A 22,088-nucleotide genomic window follows, 5' to 3' on the forward strand; every position below is an offset into this window, starting at 1 on the left:
GCGTCTGACTTCAGTTCAGGTCATGATCTCACGGTTCGTGAGTTTGAGCTCTGCATCAGGCTTTGTGCTGACAGCTCAGAGCCTGGAGCCTGTTTCAGATTCTGTGTCTGCCTCTCTCTCTGCCCCTCCCCCACTCACACTCTGTCTCTGTCTCTCAAAAATAAATAAACATTAAAAGATTTTTTTACGTTAAGAAAATAAAAGATCTACAGAACTTAATTATGCGTAGTAAAAGAAAAAGACAACTACTGTCCCTAAAAGCTCTCAGCAAGCACAAACACATACTGTGCATACTCCCAAGCATTGCACATGGGTGCACACACATACACATCCATGTACATATGTACTCATATACATACAAAAGCATAGATATACAGGTATCCATGTATACACAGCATGCGTGCATTGTTATGCAATCACACACAGTTGCGTTTGCAAAAACATGCACATACTCATATGCATGTGGACTGGTGTACATACAAAGGTGCAATTGTACATATATGCACATTCATGCAAACACAAGCACACACACATAAAACATTTATTTGCCTGTAGACACATATAGGCATGCACATAGTCACACACCAACATATGAAAAACAAGAGGTGACTATTTGATATACTCTTTTAAATAAAAATTAGCATGGAAGTCATGGATTTTTCTTAGAAAATCAAAGTAAATTAAATATTTGAACAGTATCTGAATCATTAAGAAAACATAATTCACCTGAATCTTTATCTTTGCTCACAATTTCTTGCAGCTACTATGGGCCAGGCAGGATAATGTTATGATCCCTATTTTGTGGATAAGTAAACTGAAGCATGAGAACTAGCAAATGACCAAGCCAGAATTTGAACCCAGGTCTTTAGGATTCCCTGCTCACATTCATTACCTTGAGTTACCTCCCTGAACCCCCATGTAGCCAAAGAAATCAATGCTTTCTTCTCAGTCTACTGGGTGCAAATACAAGTCTCGAACTCCCTGGGTTGCTGGACCATGTCATGTTGCTGAGAATAGCACACCAGCTTTTCAACTAGCTGAGTCCTTGCACTGTTAACTGGGCCTGCAGACATCAGTGACACATTTTAGAATCAACTAATAACATCATGTACTGAGTTAACTGAATGGAAAGAAGTTCAAAGGAAACCACATGGAATTATTTGGTGCACTGGTTTCAGCAACGTACCAACAGGCTCAGTTTCAAATATATTCCATCTGCTTTTTAAAAAATAAAAAGCAGGAGAATATAAGCTTTCCAGATTTACTTGAAAGTTAATGGGTAAGAAAACTCTTTTTTAAGTTTATTTATTTATATTTAGAGAGAGTGTGTGAGAGGGGGAGGGACAGGGAGAGAGAAAGAGAGAGAGCCCGACTCAGAGCTCAAACTCATGGAACTGTGAAATCATGACCTGAGCTGAAATAACCCAGACAGCCTTAGGAGAACAAAGTACACTTTGTTAAGCTCTTCATTTTTATACACTACACTACATAGATATATACATGCTACACACAAAAACACTATATATGTGCACACATTGTTTGCACATAAACACATCTACCTATATCCACACATACCACATACATATATTTACATGTAGTTATACTATACACACACACACATTTTGATGGTTAATTTCATATGTTAAGTTGGCTGGGCCACAGAAAGCCTACATATTGGATCAAACATTATTCTGGGTATGTCTGTGAGGGTGTTCGGGGATGAGATAAACATTTGAATCTGTAGACTGAGTAAAGCAAATGGTCCTCCCTAACATAGGGGCCATGACCCAATCAGTTGAGGATTAGAATGGAACAGAAAGACTAAGTTAGAATGGGGTTTTTCTGCCTGACTGACTGGCCTCAGACATCTCTTGGCATTGGAAGCTAAACCATCAGCTCTCCTGATTCTTAGGCATTTGGGTTTGGACTGGAACTATAAATCACTGGCTCTTCTAGGTATCCAGATTGCCAACTACAGAGCTTGGGACTTTTCAGCTTCCATAAGAGCATGAGCCAATTCCTTATCCTATTGCTTTTGTTTCTCTGGAGAACCCCCTTGAGTACACAGAAATACTCTTATACCCACACAATTATACATACACACTACTTATATACACACAAATACATTTATACACACACATGCAGTACTTACACATACACACACATACACACTTAAACACACACACACATACACACACACAGAAAGGAATCATTTAACTCAATAAAGTCAAATTCCCATTTAATTTTGCAAAATCTGCCAGATAGTAAACTTTACCCATAAATTAAATGCAAAAGATCACTTCTGACTATCACTTGTATAAAACTGCTTAATATGATTTGTTTGGGGAAAAAGAGAGCTTGGTTTGAATTTCAATGCAGTCTCCTGACAAGCAGTCAGGATTCCGATGTGCTTATAAATGCCAAAGGAAGGGGAGGAAGTTTTACATGTCTTACCTCTTGATATTTTTATTTGTTTCAGGATTTGCTTTAATAAATCCATTGAAGTCTTGTTTTCTTTGAACAAAGAAATGAATTTTAATGCATGTTATTAAGTAAAACACTAGTCAAGTGAACAATGATTGGAGAAGTCATATAAGTCAGATAAAGTCCTAGACTGGATCAAGACAGGATATAGATTTCTACTTAACAAATCAGATATAATTGCTTATTCTGGTTTTAAATAATGAGAACAATATCAATAATAATATTTTAAAAGTTATAAGGAGAAGAATATATGTCTTCCTATAAACTGAACCATTTCCCCAATGCAAGCCTTTTAAAATATAATTAGGTTATGAGGAGTTACAAAGAGGAAAAAAAAAAAAAAAACAATACGTCACATGGTAGGAAAATGAATGAATCATTTCTCAGGGGTACACATGTGACCCTCACGGAAGAGCATTGACATTGAACGATATCAAAAGGGGATGACTTGAACCCAAAAGGATGACAGTGCACAGGGATGGCAGAGGATGGCAGAGGTGACGGGACTCAGTGCTGCTGCCATGTTGACAGAGCCCTGAAGAGGGGAAACCGTGGTGGAATTTCCAGTGGATACACCTGCCAGTCCCTCCCCTGGGTTGCCTTCAGAGACCGTATCATCCTTAGAGAAGTTGATTTACAAGGGTTTTAGTCAAGCCTCCACTTTGGCTTTGCTATTTTGGAGATCTACCTTGAAAACGTTGTTAAGACTATGCTTCCTTTGGATACAAAGAAACAATTCAGTAATGCATCCATAAACCAAATCAAAGCCCTAAAATCTGGGATAAAGGGCAACTTAGTATCAAAAATTAGGACGGTTCTTCAAAAATTAAGTAATTTTATTAGGAACAAGAAGGGAAGGTAATGGGGCCCACTGCTACTGTCTCACTCCATGCTAATAAAATATGGTTATGAAGCTAAAATGCAAAATCATTTTATCATAAGATTGTCACTTACAGAAATCAAACTTAAAGACACTAATAATTCTTACCCAGTGGCATTTTCCCTTCCTTTGGGATTCACTTTGATAACATTATCCAGGTCTTTACCTCTTAAAAAAAAAACATTTAGATCAGTTTCCAAGAATTCCCACAGTATTGCATATAACTAAGTATTCCATATTATTGGATGATTAATTGAAAACTTTTGGAGAAAATTATTATACAAGTATTAAATTCATTTTATTATGAAAATTGCCTATCAATAATATAGTTAAGTTAATCTCTGGGATTTTATATTGACCAAATGTAAATTTAGATAGAATCCATTGCAGACCCTCCAAAGTGAAAATCAGGGTGGTAGGGATCAGACACAGAAGACAGAGGGAAAACTCAAAGATGTGACCCCTTCAGTGTCACTGAGAAGATCACACAGCAAAATTTGGGGGAAATCAACCAAGATTCAGAAATCAAAACAGGTCTTATCCTCTCCTAGTCTTATCTGTCCTGGCATTCACTTGGATAATCATTTGGAGATCTTGATAACATTATCAAAAATATATGTCTTCCTATAGACATATATATATGTCTCTGGGGGGAAGAAAAACACATGAAAATTTTGTGTCACTTAGGTTATGTTCAATTTTCTCTGATATCTGTATAAATGAGTGTCCCGGAAAGTGTATCAGATATTTCCAGGCCAAATGACCTAAAAAACTTGGATGTAATTATCCTTAGCTGATCTTTATTAACTCCCACGGCAGCACTTAGTTTAAATCAGTTTAGAAAAGCTTCCTAGCATACCTCTAACTTTGCAATTTTGTCCTTTATATTTCTTAATTTAAATACAAAACTTGGCTCATGTTTTAATTGTTTAAGAAAGTATAGAATAAGAGATTATGTAGCACATTTCCTGTACTTAGTTCAGTATAACTCAAACATGTGGTCCTATGGAAACAGATTCGTCATATTCCTTTGCTTACTCTCTAATTGGCTTAAAGTACAACACTTCATCTGTGACGGAGGAAAGCATAACACTCCCACTTCAAATGACCTATGAAAAGCTAACTTGAAAAAAGAGAGCCCCAGCAAAGTAGGACCTGCACTTACCCTTTCTCATTTTTTTCAGTCCTCTGATTAACTTTAATAAGACTTCCAAGGCCTTGGTTTCTTCATAACATTGGAGCAGGGAGGAAGGCAGAGCAACAGAGAGGAGAGAGAGGAATTCAGTCTCTTATGGCAACAGAAGGTTTCTCACAATAGGAGTAAGATGTTATCAGTACCTAAAGCCTCAGAAGTCTTTAGAACTGTTTAATGCAAGTGGCTCTTCTCATGCAAAATGCTGAAGAGATATGGTAACTTTTCTAGTAGTAAGGTCCCAGTCATTACTCAGTTATGATTAAATCATTCTAACAGAGAATAATTTTTAATAAAACAATAAACATTCCTGCCATTTAGAACTGAGTTGTTGTGTTGATCATTTATGCAATGTTACAATTTTCAGGTTACTTTTATTACTATATATCATAGCCCTAGCGCCCAGTTTCAGTATAAGGAAGAGATCTGGATTCAAAGTCTAGTTCTGATTTTAACAAGATTGCAACCCTGTTATTTCACTTTTCTGCACCAAGTTCCCTCACTATAAGTAAAGGAATTAGACTATGCTATCTGCAGGTCTTTTTTTTTACTCTACTATTTTATTCTTCATATTCTCAAAAGACCTAATGGTCAAAGAGCCTGACCTGTGGGTTGAAGCCAAGTGATTGCAAGCTCTTTATTTTTTTTAACTTCTTTTGCAAGCTCTTTATTTTTTATTTTTAAAGTAAACTAAATGTTTTTAATTGAAATAGAGTTGACACACAATGTTTACAATAGTTGCAGGTGTACAACATAGTGATTTGACAACTCTATACATGATACAATGCTCACCACAAGTATAGCTGCCATCCGTCATTATATAATCCTATTACAATACCATTGACCATATTCCATACACCATACCTTTTATCCTCATGACTTACTCATTCCATAACTGGAAGCCTGTATCTCCCACTCTCCTTCACCTATTTTGTCCATCCCCCCACTACCCTCCCCTCTGGCAACCATCAGTTCATGTATTTATGTATTTATGTATTCTCTGTATTTATGTGCCTATTTCTGCTTTTTCTTTGTTTGTTTCTTAGGTTTCACATATAAGTAAAATAATATGGTATTTATTTTTCTCTGTCTGACTTATTTTACTTAGCATAACTCCCTCTAGGTCCATCCACGTTGTCTCAAATGGCAAGATCTCATTTGTTTTTATGGCTAAGTAATATTCTAGTGTGTGTGTGTGTGTGTGTGTGTGTGTGTGTGTATGTGTACACTACATTTTCTTTACCATTAAATAATTTTAAAAGCAAAAGTTCCCTTCAGGTCTCAGTTTGTGCTTTCTTTTTCCTTTGAGGGGTGACTGGTGGGAAGCTAACTTTAATATATTTGTTGATATATTGCTTTCTTTAAACATGAAAATCATTCAAATCAGGGGTGGAAATGAGACAGTCAACATTTTAAATCTAAACCCTTTGGAAGCCCTGGGTGGCTCAGTCTGTTAAGCATCCGACTTCTGCTCAGGTCATGATCTCACAGTTTATGGGTTTGAGCCCTGCATTGGGCTCTGTGCTGACAACTCAGAGCTTGGAGCCTGCTTCAGATTCTGTTTCCCTCTCTATCTGCCCCTCCCTGCTCGCTCTCTCTCTCTCTCTCTCTCGAAAATAAATAAACACTAAAAAAAATTAAGAAACAAAAAAGAGAAATAAATAAATAAATAAATAGATAAATAAATAAATAAATAAATCTAAACCCTTTGAAGATTTAGACATGTCATTTTTAGTAAAAAGTTCTCAGGTCTCATGTACCCTTGGAAAAGTAGAAATAACTCTATGATGTCTCCAGTGCTTTATATAAATTGACTACAAACAATAATAAACCTTTTCCATGCAAATCGCTTAAAGCTATTAGGGGATATCAAAGTTAATCCCTCTAAATCCCCCCAATTGTCCAGGTGTTTTCCTTTGCTATTTTCATCTGTCTCTGATTTCACCGTGATAAGACTATTGACATTTTAGTTTCTTTCAGTGTAAGAAAGAAGGCAGGGAGGAAGGGCGGGAAGAAGGAAAAATAAGGAAGGATGGATTCTCCCGGTCAGTGAGCTCAGTCATTCCTGCATCAAAAAGCCAGTTTCTATTAGTTATCCCACATTATAAATCACATCTCTTTTCTTCTCTTTACCAGCCCGGAAATGATTTACTTGAGATGCTCATCCTAATTTTCTTATTTTCCACCACTTTCATGGACCCTTCCCAATTTCATTTTTTAAATATCGGAAATCACATCTTTTCCTATACAGCTCATATAACCATTCGCGGAGAATTGACTGTTTTCCCATTTCATTTGTTCTCCATGTGAAAAAAAAATTACCTGTAATAATACTTGTACAATTACATTATAATAATAGATTGCTAATAAGGATTCTGTATCTGTGAAATTCTTACTGCCAGCCCTTTTCATCACACAGACTTCAAGTGTTCTACATCAGAGAGGCTTCAGCATGTATTTGGCAAGATTGACTTGGAAAGCTAGAATACCATTCTGTGCACAGACTGGCACAGAGAGATGGCTTTAACAGATAATCGAGACAATAGAAATAATTATCATGTTAGGAAGGTAAATCTAAGAACTAACCAAGTACAAGGTAAACATCCAGTCTGGGGGAAAGACAGTAAAGATCTCATAAATTCTTACCTTTCATCATTCTTGACTATTGCGGGATTTTCTTTAATAAAACTGTCAGGAGTTCGGTTTCTTTTCACATAAAAAATAGTATCATAATGTAAGTCAATTTTCTAGTACATCAGTATCAGTGTAGAACTATAAATTAACCTCTTAAATGCTATCAGTGCAGTTACTAATCATTCCCTAACCCTTTTTATAATATAAAATAAGTAAAAGCAGGACTCTTGATCTTGAGATATTTATAAATATATCCATGATATACATATGAAGTGACTCAACCAAGATTCCAACTGAAAAGTGCCTTAGAACATCATAAAGACTTCAGTGATGAGAGGCTGTGCTCCCAGCATCAAAACATCTTATAGTAAATGTTTATTTCATAAGCCAGTCCACTAGTTGTAACAGCCAGCTAGAGTTTTTTTTCATTTTTAGATACAAAAGGGAACTTGGAGATCATCTAGGTCATGCCCTTCATCTTGGGAGGAGGACACAGTGGTTCCAGAGGTTAAGTGACTTGCCCAGGGTCATCCAGATGGATGTTGGTGGCAGAGCCACCACCAAGATATCCACCCGTCTCCTCACCCCCATCCAGGGAGGGCCTGTTCCACCAGCCTGCCTTGTCTTGAGCCAGAGGCTGAACCCAGGATGGTATATAGTCTAGGACTCAATCAAAGAGGCCTGTAAGAGTCTCAGTCAAATCTTACCCTTTGTCATCTTTGTCTGTTCGGGCACTCGTAAAAATGAGATTTTCAAGGCTCTTGGCTCTGTAAACACAAAGAAACTCAAATAAAAAAGACTACATATTGAAATAAAATTTTGTGCTATCTTAAAAGGTCGGATACCATAAACATTCTTCACGAATTGCTCATTTACTCTTATTGAATGGAAGAGCAGAAATCCTTCTGGGCAATTATGTCTGAGCTTAATGTACAACACAGAGAGCACTACCCCATCTGCTAGTACATTTCCATGCCAGAGGATACAACTCCCTTCCAGCTAATGTCTGAAAGAACACAGCAAGGAATCTGGGAGACCATATTTTCAGGTTAGGGACAGCTGCACTTACCTTTTCTCTGTTTGATCTGCCTTAGGATTTGCTCTGAAGAGACCGTCAAGACCTTGATTTCTTTAAATGTATTAATAAAAAACCTTGTCAGTGGTAATAAGACATACTTAACTCTAAAGAAATATAGACCAGTTTATATTTCTATATAGAGGTCAGTTATAGACAGGAAATAGTAGCTGGTTGCGAACGATGAGGCACAATTCTTGAAATTGGTTTATTCCAAATAGGTATTTTCAAAGACTCAAAATTTAAATTGCAGTGGACCTTAGGGAAAAATACGATAGAAGATGCAAACTGGGGATCCACACATAGTAGATCCATGACATGTTGTTTGGATTCAGAGCATTTTGTTTAAAAAAAAATTTTTTTTAATGTTTATTTATTTTTGAAGGAGAGAGAGACTGAGTGTGAGTGGGGGAGGGGAAGAGAAAGAGGAAGACACAGAATCCAAAGCAGGCTCCAGGCTCTGAGCTGTCAGCACAGTGAGATCATGACCTGAGCCGAAGTCAGACGCTCAACCAACTGAGCCACCCAGGTGCCCCAAGAGCGTTTTGTTTTTAATGTGAGCCAATGTTTACAAAGATGGCCATGACACATCGAAACCTGGATTTTCAAGATATCCTGAGAATGGTCTGCAACACTGGGCCTGTCAGCAGCTGAGAAACAGCTGGAGTCCTTGGACAGGGCATTGCCCTATATTTCATACAGTCAGGTCCCTTCTGCCCTGGGAGGCCATGGAGTCTGTGATCCTTGATCTAATACCCTCTCTTTTTGTAAATGAATAAACTGAATAGAAGCAAACTTAAATGAGTTGATAGTCAATCATAAGATCATATTGTCATAACAGGGTATGAAAACCACATCTCTCTGAACAATGAGCTCCTTTGACATTTGCCTAGTTTCTCTTTTTCTCTGATTCCTACCCATTTAGTATGTTGGTGGGCAAAGGAACAGAGAGATAGCAAAAACTGCACTCACTTCCAACACAAACCTCAATTATTATAATTTTTAAAGTGAGCAATTATAAATGATTTAAAATTAAGGAGATAAAGTTAACCAAGATAATAAGTGGCTTTTGTAAAGCATAAAACTGAAAGCACTGAGTGACCAAACTAAACGCTGCCTGCATGCTAATATTTCAGGAAGAGAACTGTGGTTTTATATAACTGCCTCACTAAACAGAGTATGAAAATCAAAGACACCTTAATATTAGTCTCTTTAGATTGGAATAGCCTTTCATTGGTAGTGACGCCCGCAAGCTTTTTATTCAAGATTTGTAGGACACTTTTAATTAGCCCCATATGTGGGTCCTTGTGCTCAAATACTAAAGAGACATAAGAAGTCACAATATGCAATTCAGTAATAGAACAAAAATTGGATGTTTTCAAATCTTACCTATTCAAGCTTTTGTTCATTTTGATGATATTATCCAATTCTTCACTTTTGGAAGAAAAACCAAAACAAAAAAAATCTCACATCAGTAAAAGCCTGTTCAGAGTCAAAGGGCCGGTCCGCCTTAAACCCCTGTTTTGGTTAGTTCTCTGGAATACAACACAGGCCCCACCTTTTTCCTCTATGAAAATCTTGTTTATCCTTCAAGGCTCTTTCAAATACCTTTCTCCAAGACATATTTCCCAGGCCTCCAAAGGAATAGAGTCCTCTACATTTTTGGAAACTTTGCTGCATTTTGTTTTTGTTCATCTCCTTTATGACACTTAGACTACTATATTTTGTAATGTAACAACTGCACACTTGTCTCATGATAATGTTTCTGCTCCTACATCTCTCTCTCTTTCACACACACACACACACACACACGCTCCACTTAAAATTTAGAACTGTATTTTACAGTGGATTCTCTTCAGTCTTTAATACCGTGTCCTTTATACAATAAATACTTAATACAGGTTTTTGACTGAATCAACAAATATATGTACATTGACTAGTTACAGATTCTATACATTTGCATAATGTACCTGTACAAAGTAGCTATCAGAAAACACCTGTTCATCCGTAAGTCTGGCTGCTTTCTTGAATTGTGCTCCTATCTCATTTCAAGTCCACTAAATTTGCTATCTTGTTTCTGCTTTTGAGAACTGCAACTCTCTGGCTGTTTCTTGAGGAACAAACAACCTCTTTAAGCTAAGCGCCTGGGTTCTAGAATATCCCTTAGAGCCACCTGAGCTCAGGTCTTTCCCCCAGGAAGGCAGCCTCAGTGGGTTTCTTGTTCCTGTTTGCTCCTCACAGCATGGTCTCTCTTCAATATTTCTGTCACCACTTTGCCTCCATTTCTCTTGCCTTCCAGTTTTAGATCACAAATCATAGTTTTTCCTTCTTCCTGCTCTAGAATCACACATTTTCCACACTTTCTCAATGTTCCTCTTGAGTCATCACTGGTACTGACCAGGAAGCCATGGGGCCAAGTAACTCGGTAGTTACATACTCAGGGTCCCATGTCAGGGGTACCTGGATCCCAATCCAGGATTCACCACTTACTGGTTGATGACTCTGGATGTGTTACCTAATATGTTGTTGCCTCAATTTTTCCATCTGTCCAACAATACAAATTGTACTCACCTGAGAAAAGAATCAATGAGCTAATAATGAGTATAAAGTTTGTAGCATGCTGTCTGGCAAGTCATAAACTTTCAATTAATTTTGGCCATTATAACAAACAGTTCCCAGTCTATTAAATTTTTCATTTAATAAATGCTTGCTATATTTATTTTTTAAACAGCTTTCAGAGACATCAAGACTTTGGCTCAGGCTAGAGAAGTATAGTTCTGAGTCATTCATGTGCTTTGAAGGTGCCTGGCACCACGCACTACCAGAATAGCCACTGGGCAAGTCCTCTCAGTGACCCTAAAACATGTTACATTAGCAGCCATCACATAAATGAAACGTTTCAAATAATGTTACATATTCAGTGGTAGGATTGAAGGCTGAGGATAAATACTGAAATACAAAAGTTGCTGACCCTGACAAGAATTAACATTCTATCACTGACACAGTGCCCCACTGCTGTTTCTTGCTTGAAATCCCACCTTCTACCTCTGAGGGTATGACTCTCTCCATATCTCCCAGGATAAGAACAAACCTAAGGATCCTATAAAATTGTAGCCCCAGATCTTTCTGGCTAATGTGAGTCACAACAATGTGATTATCAGAATCTGGGGTTGCTCACGTTTATCACAAAAAAATTGGCATAAATCATGAGAAGACAATCTGTGGCAAATTAAATAAAATGGAGATAATATTCTGAAGAAAGAAGTTGGGCTTTTAAAGTGACCTTACATTGATAAAAGCTTTGAATATTAAATTTCACCATTGCATGTGCAAGAAATTAAATGCTCTTAATCAGATAGGAGTGACAGTCCACTTCACGAAGGAATATCACAAAGAGCAGCTCAGGTGAATGAAGCTAATTCTAGTCCCTACAGATGGCCCATAGTAATGGTCCTTGGGTATGTCAATCCAACAGACATTCCCCTTGGAGGAATGCTTCCAGAGCAGTAACTTCTCCCTGCAAAGAACACATCTTTCTGCGGATTTCGTGCATCGTGCCTAGGGAGGGGACAAAACTGACAGTAGTTCCCAGTGTTTCTCTTTGTGCCAAACCATAACTTCCCTTCAGCATCACTCACATATCTCCCTCTCAAACATCCCCACCACTCACCAAAACACTGTCCAATCTCTCTTAAAAACAAAATATTACCTCATAAAAGTAAAGTAAATAGAATTAGAGATCTAGGCACTCAGACAAGAGAAGGTGGAAGTGAAACATTCAGGATACTTTCTGGAGTCCCCACCTGGATGCAGAGTTCCAATTAGTTTTGTGCACAGAAGAGCAATGTGTCACCTCTGTTTCTTCTCTTCAGTTCTTTTGACTGAGACCATGGTCCCCAATCACACTCAGCATTGCATTGCTGACTTCCACCAAGCAATGAGAATTTTTGTAGGCATGGCATTTAAAATATGGAATTTTTATACTCCAGGTCTCCCACTTTTCATTCATTATTTACCATAATCTATTATATAAGTACCTACATTGCACGAAAGATTCCTGTTAGACACTGCAAATGACTTACGGTGAATAAAACAAAACATCTGCTCTAAGAAACTGAAGAGATGACAGAGAGGGTGAGATGCTGACATAGATACCATGAAACAACACCAATTATGATTAGTTGTTATAACACATAAATAGGGGGTTCAAATAGCTTAGATAAATAGAAGTCACTGGAATGATCTCACTGGATCATTCTGTGAAGACTTCACAGAAGAAGTGATATCTGATCTAGATCTTGAAAAATACGTAGGACTTGGATGGATTGATATGGTGGCCTTGAGGCCGGGAAAGGCTGCTATGTAGGTGGGATGGCATAAACAAAGGCACAATGTCTGGAAACTTCAGAAAGCAAGTGGTTTAATTTGCTATTTCGTGTAGGGTAAATGTGAGGGCAAAGTCAGAAATAACTCTGGAACATTAGGTTGGAACCAGGTTAGCAAAGGTTATATGTAATTGAACGGGCAAGGGGGAGCCAGTGAAGTAGTTGTTCAAGCAGAATTTTAAGAAGTGGCAGTGATGGTTTAGGGGAGAAGAGACTGAGGGAACGTAAGTAAATCTGGGTAGCTACTCTAACTTATGATGGTGCCCATGACGGTTTGAACTAGGGTGAGGCCATGTGAGCATGAAGAGAATTTTAGACATTTAATGCATATATGCGTGACACTACATTAAGGGGAAAGACATGGAAGAATGAAGAATGATTCCAGAAAGGTGAGCTTGGCTGAAGGAAAGAACAGAAAGAAGTCAGGAAATAGTGCATTTGGGAAGGAAGGTAAATGTGGCCTAGGACACTCTAAATGAGGGTGCTGGGAAGGCAGAGAAGTTGAGATCTGAGCCAGCAACATAAATACAGGACAAGGACTTGGAACAAGGTCAAAACCATAGACAGCAGAGGTGACAAGGATGAGTACAGTCACCAAAAGACAAAGCAGAAGAAAAGTATCCATAAATGTCAGTGTTGCCCATTTTTCAGGGACACTTACTTAGAGAGACGGACTCTTTCTTCTTTTAAATTATATAAATAGCATTGGAATTTTGTTTATATTTGGAACTTTTAAAGGAACCGGTTAAGCCTTTTTTGAAACATTAAAAAAGAAGAAAAACATAAGCTCAAAGCTCTGAGCTCTTACCCCCTGTTAGTTTTCTGAAGTGAAGTGGCCACTTTGACTATGTTCTCGAGATCCTGACTCCTTCAAATGATGAAAAATAAACACAAGTCAATGACAGTAGAGCTATATTTGAAGTAGCTAGAAATTCTTATGTTTTCAGTAAACAATAGTCCATGTGTTCAGGAGTTACTGACTTTAACTGCATAATGAAATTGTTCTATCATACCAGCTCATGATATAGGGCTGATATGATAGATATCATACACACACACACACACACACACACACACACACACATACACAAAACACCAGTCATTTCACTGGACATTGGCTCTGGCATCTAATGCTCACTGAAATAACTACAGTGTCTCCTAAACACATTGGCTTCTCCCACATCTCCTTTAAAAAAGGAAATGGAAAAGAAAGTATGGTTAACTGCACAAGTGAACACAGAAATGTGTTCAGAGGTTTTTCAACTACAGCCAAAGAGCATTAAGCAACATGTCCAAATGATTAATTAGTCCCTCACATGCAGTCAAAGTATCTGTCTTCTTAGGCTTCCAAAGGGAAAGAAAGTGTATTTTAAACTATAGGGTAGGAGGAATCACCTGACACATAGAGTATTTGAATCCACACTGGTGTCCCTAGATCATAAAAAGATCATAAAAAGGGAAAATGCTTACTGGTGTCCCTATATTTAAGATTTTCAAGACAGTGTTTTATAGAAGGTTAATAGGGTTCTGTGAAGAAAGAATTTTGCAGTCAAGTAAATTTGGGAAATATAACCAACTTTCAGAGATTCGGAATATGTGTAAACACATTAAAATTTCTGAGAAGTCCTGTGGTAGAGAACTGTTTTTTTTTTAAACGTTTTTTTATTTATTTTTGAGACAGAGAGAGACAGAGCATGAATGGGGGAGGGTCACAGAGAGAGGGAGACACAGAATCTGAAACAGGCTCCAGGCTCTGAGCTGTCAGCACAGAGCCCGACGCGGGGCTCGAACTCACGGACTGTGAGATCATGACCTGAGCCGAAGTCGGACACTCAACCGACCAAGCCACCCAGGCGCCCCATCCTGTGGTAGAGAACTGTTTAATTGTGTCTCCTAAATGTGTTGGCCATTAAACCCTTCTTTCACAGAACATGCATTGACGTCTTGTGGTACATGGGACACAGCTTGGGCAATGCTGAGATACAGTTATACTTAAGTTACTAAGTGGAAGGAAAAGGTGATTCTCCCCAAAGGTAAGGTATCCATGTGATGTATGTTTCAAACTGGGACTCTTCTGAGAGTCAAGGGAGATAATAATAAAAAAAAAAGTATGTAAGTTTTGAACTTTGAAACATTGGTTGTCACAATGGATAAGATGGTAAACTTACTATTATGTTTTTTACCATAATAAAAAAAATGGTCTATCATATTGATAAATCTATAAAATAGCATCATTCAAAACTAATTTCAAAAATAGTGTTTTTTCTAAAAAATAAAAATATAAAAACAATATAACCACAATAAATACTAAACTAGATGGGATGTGCAAGATAATAGGCATAAATCAGGACTGTCATGGGGAAACCTTACCCAAAGATCAATACAATTTGTGAGTCTTTTCCTGATGATGTGAGTGGAGCTGGATATGGCCTTATTTTGCAGCCAATACTAGCAAAGCCTTTGCAGAACTAGTTCAGTCAAATGACTATATTTCCACCTATTCATTTAAACAACACAACTAGGGACACCTGGGTGGCCTAGTTGGTTAAGCTTCTGACACTTGGTTTTGGCTCGGGTCATGATCTCACAGTCTGTGGGTTCAAGCCCTGCATTGGGATCTGTGCTGACAGTGCCTGCTGGGGAATCTCTCTCCCTCTCTCTCTCTGCCTCTCCCCCCTCCTTCCCTCTCTCACTCCCTTTCTCTCAAAAATAAATAAGTCAACTTAAAAAAATAAACATCTTGGAACGCAAGCTGGTGCAGCCACTCTGGAAAACAGTATGGAGGTTCCTCAAAAAACTAAAAATAGAACTACCCTATGACCCAGCAATTGTGCTACTAGGCATTTATCCAAGGGATACAGATGTGCTGTTTCGAAGGGACACATGCACCCCCATGTTTATAGCAGCACTATCAACAGTGGCCAAAGTATGGAAAGAGACCAAATGTCCATCCACGGATGAATGGATAAAGAAGAAGTGGTATATATATACAATGGAGTATTACTTGGCAATCAAAAAGAATGAAATCTTGCCATTTGCAATTACTTGGATGGAACTGGAGGGTATTATGCTAAGTGAAATTAGTCAGAGAAAGACAAAAATCATAGGACCTCACTCATATGAGGACTTTAAGAGACAAAACAGATGAACATAAGGGAAGGGAAACAAAATAATATAAAAACAGGGAGGGGGACACAACAGAAGAGACTCATAAATATGGAGAACAAACAGAGGGTTACTGGAGGGGTGGTGGGAGGGGGGATGGGCTAAATGGGTAAGGGGCACTAAGGAATCTACTCCTGAAATCATTGTTGCACTATATGCTAACTAATTTGGATGTAAATTTTAAAAAATAAAAAATAAATTTAAATAAATAAATAAATAAATAAATAAATAAATAAATAAATAAACATCAATACAACTGTATCACAGACCTTGGGACAAATGCTGGGAATAGAGAGGTGTTTTCCTTTCTTAAGGGGTTTGATTTTATTCTGTTATCATGTTGAGACAACTTTGGTTGTTTCCCTAATGTAAAGCTTGGGATAGAAAAAAAAAGAATAAAATTCTGTAGGTGCATATAAAAATATTTATTAACCACTATCTCAAAGCCAGCTGGAAAACCGATTTTGTCTATTTTATTATTAATTGTCTTGTACTTTAAGTATGCTAATAAAGCAAACTTCATCATTTCTACAATTACATAGATAGAGATAGAGATCATTATACCTTATATTTCTTTCAGCAGATCTGTTGGCTTCTGTATATACACCTGGTTTATGTGGACATATCTGCCTATATTTTCAAAGTTAAAGATAATGTCTGTTAGATAAGAAAACACTTCTCTGTTAAATATAAATTTTTAAGAAAACATTTATGTTCAAAAATATCACAGTGTGTTGGAGCAATAACTACTTGAGATAACAAACTTTATCTTACTCTTTTGTTTGGCTACAACTCAACCATTTCCTATGTGAAAATCTGGGGTCCAATATAATACTTTTGCAATTTAGCCTGTCTCCTTTAATACATTTTTAACCACTAGATATATCCAGAAACATCTGTTCTAAATATGTTTATGTTCATTTTATTTTAGTCTCCAATCATCAATAAAGCATTTTCATACTTATCTCTTAAGAACCGTTTTTATTATTAGGCAGCAAAGGAATGATTTTTTTTTTCTTAAAGACTTACCTCATTTGAATACGATCGAGAAATATATTTGCTCAGATAAGATAGGAAATATTTTAAATTTCCAACAGGCCCACCACATTGAGAATGATCACATTGAGTTGATAGAATAAAAGCTTATGAAGTTAGGTTCTGTCACAAGATATGATATAAGGTTTTTCTCTGTTATTTTCCTAAGTATCTGATTGACCTACTTAAACATTCTTGCTTGTTCTCAAGAAACTATATTCAACTATTTTTTGTACTCCTGAGGACATGTGTTAATTACATAGGAAACACTTCCCTTTCATATTCTTTCATTAAAATCATCTTGCTGTGATTAAAGTAATGAGGGTTTAAAACATGCAAGTTGTCCTAATTTTATTTTTAAGATCATTGGGAGAAGAAAGAAATTAAAGTAGTAAAAATGGATTAGACCAATTCCCGTGAAATTTAGATTTTTTTGAATCTATACAAGCTCACTGTTCTAGAGTTGCTGATTTTAGATTAGAATTTAGATAGTACTAAAGGCAATTTATTTAAGGTCCCGTAAAAAAATCTTATTCAAATCCAGATTTAATTGGTCAATACTATAAAAGGAAAAATAATGTAAGTTAGAAAGCTTAAGAAGTTGTTTTAAGAGTATAATTATAACCATTGCACAAATAAAAAGTTATAAATGGTCTATATTTTTAATTAATTCAATGAAAAGGTATTCTCCTGGCTCATTAAAAGGGAAAAAATTATCTTCTCATCTTAAGGACAAAATTTCAAAGATCTTGTGAAGTTTCACTGAACAGAAATTCAGACATAGTTTTTAACTCAATAGGCTGAACACCTAATGCTACTTAGCCCTGCTGCCCAGTCAGCATTTTCTATCTGAAGTTACCCGCTTTCTGAAGAATAGTTCTAGAATTTTCTTTCATGTTGTCAACAAAAATCACCATCAAAATGCAAAAATACAAAAGAATCAAAGGCAGGCAATCAAGTGGATCTAATGTAGTCAGTCTTCAGTGAAATAACATTTTTTTTAAATCTCACAATAATAACGGAAATGTGCAATGCACAACTTAAAAAACAGCCTGAGACTTTTAAACAGTTTAACATAAACACATGGGAAAACTTTCAGATCTCTGAATTTGTTTGTAAGTATTAATTATAGACTGTCAGAGATTCAAAATGGAAAAGCAAGTCTGTTTTTGTTTTTTTATTTGGAGACAGGTTAATCAGAACATTTTTAAAAATGTAATTGGTTTGAAATAAATTGCAAATTCCTTAGCTAACACAAGACTAAGGAGCTACCCAAAAATATTTCTAACATAAGGGAGAGCTTGAGTAGTAACACAAAGTTGAAGAACATCTTTTATCAGAAAATGTAGCTTTTAATGGGAAACTTAACTAGGAGTAAATATAAACTGTATGTATAGATAATATATATATTTTTTTTTTCAGTAAAAAAAATATGTATAGTTTCTGTGTATTTATATATGTCATTATATATGTATTTATATATGTATTCATGTATAATACTTCAGCTTCTATCTTGAAAGTGTATTTCCATAAGATGGGAAATGGCCATAAGTATTCAAAGGCAAACATAAATACATATTTGTGTCAGCAAATAGAAAACTAGAAAAGCTTTACAAGTGCTTCTTCAGTGAATGTGTGCATAAAACATACCCATGCTTTGCACAAAACAGGTCACAATTCATTTGCTTTCATTTCTATAACTGCTTATTTTGGCCAAGAAATTCTGGAATGCCAGGTCTCACCTATTCTCCCGTCTCTGCTGGTTAGGAGATGAAACAGGAGAAACGGGCTTTGGAGGTATTGGAGGGCGAACAGTTGGTTCCCTTTAAAACAGAAAACAGCAGTTCCTTTCACCATGGAAACATTGCAAATTTTAGCATCTATTAACCAAATGTATTTATTGCCTATATGGAAATAGCTTGTGCATCTTACAACTGCCTCACCCCCCTGGCATGAGGTAGATGAAAGGCCAGAATCTATACCGCGCTAAACTTTAGAGGAGTCAAATATTTAAATTACAGGCATTTTAAAAGTTCATTTAATCAGATTTTTGGAAACCTCATCCTGTTTTACTATAGTTTGAAATATAATGTCCTTTTAAAAGCTTAATATTTCCTAGACTATCTAGCTCAAGTTGTGGCATTTTGGGTCAGCAGCCCATGAGTGTAGTAAATCATTCTTGGGCATTAACATATAATCTTCTTTAGGAATTATGTCAACCATCAGGCTGCTATGGAAACAGCAAGAAAGGTTTTCAGTTTCACAGACATCAAGAAAAAGTTGACTCAAAGCTCTAAACTAAATCTGGCTTAAATATTGGCAGCACAGGCCAGTTTGCTGCTAGCAAAGCATACATATGCTGTCAGCCTAAACTTTCCAACCCAGAGCCAAGGCGGCTTCTGAGCCAGCATGATTCGATGACCCAGAAATTGCAGACAGGCAAGTATGTACATATTTTGGATGGAGTCAGCAACTTACCCAGGGCATGTCACCCCCCAACCCCACCACTACCACTCCAGTAGCTCCCTATTATCCTCAAGATCAATTCCATACCTAGTAAAAGTACCCTTGTGATCCAGAATCCAGGTACCCCTCTGGCTTCTGTAGCATGCTAGGTGAGCATGTAGGCTCTGGAGTCCAGCTGTCTGAACTGCCTGCTGTATGGTAATGGGCTAACTTGATTCCATCTCTTCATCTATAATAACCCTTCTCATAAGGTTGCTGGGGTGTTGTCAGGGCTGAATGAGATTATGCTTTTATTTAATAAACATGTATTGGTAGCTTTCTATGTACAAGGCATTCTACAAAGTGATAATTTCTCTCTTCTCAAAAGGCTTTCAATGCACAAATAAATATATGACAGCTGAAGAAAATAAAACGGAGTAAGAGAATATAATATATAGACTGATGGTGCAAGAACACCATTTTATATAAAATGGGAAGGCCTCTCTGTGAAGTTAAATTTGAGTCAAGACCTAAAGGAAATGATAAAATGAGCCATGAGGATATTGGAGGAAGAGCATATAAATATGGGCATCATCAACTTAGAGATGCCATTTGACACTTGAAACTGGACGAGATCACCAAGAGACTCAGTGTAAATGAAGAAACAGAGAGGGCTCAGGGTTCAGCCCTGCAATATTTAGATGTCAAGGGTATGAGAAGGAAACAGCAAAAGAGTCCAAGGAGAAGTGGCCAAAGAGAAAAGAAGAGAAATAGGAAGGTGTAGTGCCCCAGAAGTCAAGTGAGGGAAGTCTCAAGCAGGGAGGAACTGGCCATACCAAATGCAATGGACAGATCAAATAAAACAAGGATGGGGAAGTTTCCATGGTTTTGGCAAGATTGTGCTCACTGGTAACGCTGATGAGAGCAGTTTTGATGGCGCAGTAGTGAAAAACAACTTTATAGGAGTGTATTTAAGAGAAAATAGGAGACAGAGGTGTTTTGCAGAGAAATGGGTGGCTTCCTGAAGGTTGATAGGTCAAGGAAGGTTACTAGAGTTTGCATACAGGGCGATGAGAATGACCCAGTGAAGGAGTGAAATTTGATGGTGCAGCAGAGTGAGCAGAAAACAATGAGACTTGAGAAGTAAGGGTACCTGAGACACAAGTGAGATGATTGGTTGGTCATAGATGGAAACACAGAGAGCTCTCTCATTTAATCCTCACTGTGATCCCAGAGATAAGTATCATTCTTCTTTCTACCTTATACATGAGAAGACTGAGGCTCAGAAAGTGAAGATAAATATCCCTAATGATACAGCTGGTAAGTGGCAGAGGGAGGAATCTGAACCAGGAAGTTTGGCTCCATAAACCCTCCCCCATGATATCCTAGGGATCTCTGGGCAACACCAGTAGCTCAATGGAGGTTCGTGGCCATTGAATTAAAATAAAACTAGCTGCCATTGTTTTCTCTTGCCATATTCAGCTAATTAGGGGGCAGAAACAGGTGAAACAGAGAGGTGGATTTAACTAAGCTTATAATTCAGCCAAGTGAGTGCAACAAAGAGAATGAAGGCAAAGGAAGGGAAGGGGGGTATGAGGAAGTGATTATAAGGAAGGACTGTGGGATCTGAGATGCACATGGAGGGAACAGAGGATATGAGGGTAGAGGCAATGTGAAAAATCAGTGGATTGGTGATTGGTGGGGCTGAGGCTGAGAAATTTCTAGAATCAGAGGACTGGAGAGAGTGGGCTGAATGGAGTAGAGACAAAGTAGAAGCAGAATGGAAAAACTTTGAAATGCATATGGTTACTTACAAAGGCAAGATGTATGGATAGCTGAGGTAGGGCAAAGGACAAGAATATTGGAGAGGAGATCAAGAAAGTGAGAGGCCAGTTGGGGGAAGGATCCTCCACATGGGTTTGAAAATCACCAAGCATTATGGCAGGAGGCAGGTGTGACAGAGACCATGAGCCTGGTGCCAGAATCTTGAAAGAGGGGTGGTGAGTGACTCTGAGACCTTCAATTGACTGCAATGATGAAGAGAAGCTCATGATGCCATAATTTCAAGGAAGATAGGGGATCTTTAGGGAGGAGAAAGCTAACATTGATAGGAAGTAGCAATGAAGAGCAAACAGGACCTCTCCTCTTCTTCTGGACCCCATGGAAGCAGAGTCTTCTGGAAGAGCTCAACAAACAGATGAGTGCTATTCAAAGACAAGACTGCAGAGCAGCCAGTTTTGATGGTAATAGATGACACATCCAGGGAGGTACTGTGGAAGGTTGAGTGCTTAGGCTGCTGCTAGTTTGGGTCAGGGTCAGTGATGGACAGAGCTCTGTGGGGCTACTCAAGGTGACAAGAAATGATCAGACCGAGCTTCTCATGGGGATCTGTGGCCATAGAGATGGAGGAGGTGATGCAATCAGTCCTAAATCTTTCTCAGCAGAGTGTGATGTGTTAGTGATTGTCTGGGTGATGGGCAGTGCACAGAGTATGGTCAGTCGCCTGCTCCTTGTATTGATGGTGGCATTGAACCCAGGAGAAGGGCCTGCAAAGAATTCGAGCACTGCCTGGCTCACTGTAAGTGCTCACTATACACCTAGTGCTGTGGCTTTTGTTACCCCACATAAACCCAACACTGTAGGTGTTGCACTCCTAACCCTTGCACTCCTAACCACCCTATCACCATATTCCCTCTGTTCTCTGGACTACCTGCTTCTCCCTTTCCCCTGGATACTTCTTCCTGTAGCTTCAGACTTGGCTTAGTCATTACTGTCCCTTGTGGCACCCAAACC

General features: G+C 37.8%; 1 protein-coding gene across 8 annotated transcripts in view; it reads right to left on the reverse strand.

Annotated features, from left to right (window-relative positions):
• Window positions 1-22,088, reverse strand: part of SCEL (sciellin) — a 112,984-nt gene that overhangs the window by 44,195 nt on the left and 46,701 nt on the right. For all 8 annotated transcript variants that reach the window (XM_078432624.2, XM_078432611.2, XM_060636914.3 and 5 more), the window contains 10 exons: window positions 18,593-18,673; window positions 16,380-16,445; window positions 13,459-13,518; window positions 9,655-9,699; window positions 8,260-8,319; window positions 7,898-7,957; window positions 7,203-7,262; window positions 4,530-4,589; window positions 3,473-3,532; window positions 2,455-2,514 (listed from right to left, as the gene is read on the reverse strand). In XM_078432624.2, coding sequence (XP_078288750.2) covers window positions 2,455-2,514; window positions 3,473-3,532; window positions 4,530-4,589; window positions 7,203-7,262; window positions 7,898-7,957; window positions 8,260-8,319; window positions 9,655-9,699; window positions 13,459-13,518; window positions 16,380-16,445; window positions 18,593-18,673 — 612 coding nt within the window. The remainder of the gene's footprint in view (window positions 1-2,454; window positions 2,515-3,472; window positions 3,533-4,529; window positions 4,590-7,202; window positions 7,263-7,897; window positions 7,958-8,259; window positions 8,320-9,654; window positions 9,700-13,458; window positions 13,519-16,379; window positions 16,446-18,592; window positions 18,674-22,088) is intronic.

Source organism: Panthera onca, chromosome A1 (assembly GCF_046562875.1).
Source record: "Panthera onca isolate mPanOnc1 chromosome A1, mPanOnc1 haplotype 2, whole genome shotgun sequence".
Classification (NCBI taxonomy): Eukaryota; Metazoa; Chordata; class Mammalia; order Carnivora; family Felidae; genus Panthera; species Panthera onca.